We start from the raw sequence: 1,756 nt of genomic DNA on the forward strand, positions 1-1,756 counted from the left end.
TTGCTGTGAGCTAGGCTGACCCATGGCACTCTAGCCCGGGCAACAGAGTGGGACTCTGTCTCAAAAAAAAAAAAAAAAAAAAGATACTATATGAGACATTCACCTATACCTACTGAGAATGGGACAAGAATAAATGACTTTAAATTGAAACAAGACGGATTTAGGTTGCATGTTAAAATAATTTCACAAATGCCCAGATTATCAGTATTAAAATAAGAAGTCTATAGATTCCTCTGTGAAAATAATAATAAAGAGAAAAATATACAATGGCCTTTCTTAGATTTTTTAAATATATGACCCTGCCTTGAAGAAGGAGGATTATCCATCCTGGTCCCTTCAAGCATCAACTGATTAGCAATTAGAGTTTAAAAAATAAATTACATGCTTATCCCATTAAATTCTTAGCCAGCCAATGAGGAAGCCTTCGATACGTTGTAAAACAATGTATACTGTAAAACAATATACACATCTTAAAATATAAAAGGCTGCTCCAAGGCAAAACATTTGATTTTACCAAATTTTACTCAGAACTTCTGTTGACATAAAACGTCTTAACTGAAACTGTAAGAGTCAAAAGAGCACTGTCTAGACTGTATTAACATTCCTCCTTCACTTACCTGGTCTTTCTCATGGGGTAGAAGGCTGACAGGTGGGAGCGAGGCTGGGAAAGCACTGGGATACTGGGGCGCCCCTTTGCCATCGAGGCTCCCATAATTGACCCTGTATTGCGGCCCATCTTTCAGTAACCTCCCGTTGTTCACGGCACGTTTGGCCCCCAGTCGCAGCCGCTGCTGAAAGGCTGGGTGGTTGGTGGTGCTTGTGAGATCACTTTGACTTCTGAGATACTTCTCTATGTTCTTCAGGGAGGAGCCATTTTGCTCCTCAAGTCCTTCAATTGCTCTCCTCAAAAGTTTATTCCAATCCACATTGTGGAGGTCATTACATGATCCTCTAGACACCTTGGTTGACTTAGGAAAAGTGCCTGGTTTAACTGATGAAAAGCGCCCAGGGTTGTCTGGGTCCTTATAGGAGGCAAGGCCTTTGTTGGTGACTTTGAGAACTGAGCCATCCTGAACACTGAGTTCCAGCTGCTCAGAGACCGTCTTCTTATCCAACCCATGGGAAGTACTGACTGCATGGCAGATTCTCTCTTCAGAGGGCCTTTGCTTTTGTTTTTTTATTTTCTGTATAGCTTCAAGAATCCACTCTGTATAAAGTGGGTTTGCAAGTTTTACCATGGTTGACAAATGACTTCTTCAACACAAAAGTTACCCATAGAGGTTCTCTTTGTATTTAACAGAACTTGCACATTTGAAAGTCATTTACAATTCAACAAATGGACAGAGTATTCCAGACCATATTAAGCAACATCTCACAAACATCCTTCCTTAAGAGATTCAAAAGAGGACAAACAGGCAATGTTGATAGTTGTCTTATTTTACCCACAGGAAAGACTGCATTCGGACGAAGAACATCTTTAACTGCGAAATCAAGACCTTAAAACATAAAAAGGGGGGAAAGGCTCTTAATAATGGAACTTACAAAAATAAATTAAAAGATTCTTTAGCATTACTTTTTCAGATACAAAATCACCACAGAAGTAATGACAGGCAGGTATTGTGTAATACAGCCCCAGTGGCTATATTTTCCAACCAGAAATTGGGTCACAGTCTGAGAAGAAATTTTTGGGGGGATTTTTTCACTTATTTATATGAAGTCACTTACGGGGCATGCAAGAAATAACATCTTAAATTAT

The 1,756-nt window shown here is 39.5% G+C and overlaps 1 protein-coding gene across 1 annotated transcript in view; it reads right to left on the bottom strand.

Annotated features, from left to right (window-relative positions):
• KAT6B (K(lysine) acetyltransferase 6B) overlaps positions 1-1,756 on the bottom strand; it is a 195,387-nt gene that overhangs the window by 181,197 nt on the left and 12,434 nt on the right. The window contains exon 3 of the mRNA XM_012663343.1: positions 618-1,496. Within this exon, the coding sequence (XP_012518797.1) occupies positions 618-1,238 (621 nt within the window). The 5' untranslated portion in view covers positions 1,239-1,496. The remainder of the gene's footprint in view (positions 1-617; positions 1,497-1,756) is intronic.

The sequence above is a fragment of the Propithecus coquereli genome, unplaced genomic scaffold (assembly GCF_000956105.1).
Source record: "Propithecus coquereli isolate 6110/MARCELLA unplaced genomic scaffold, Pcoq_1.0 Scaffold80, whole genome shotgun sequence".
Taxonomy (NCBI): Eukaryota; Metazoa; Chordata; class Mammalia; order Primates; family Indriidae; genus Propithecus; species Propithecus coquereli.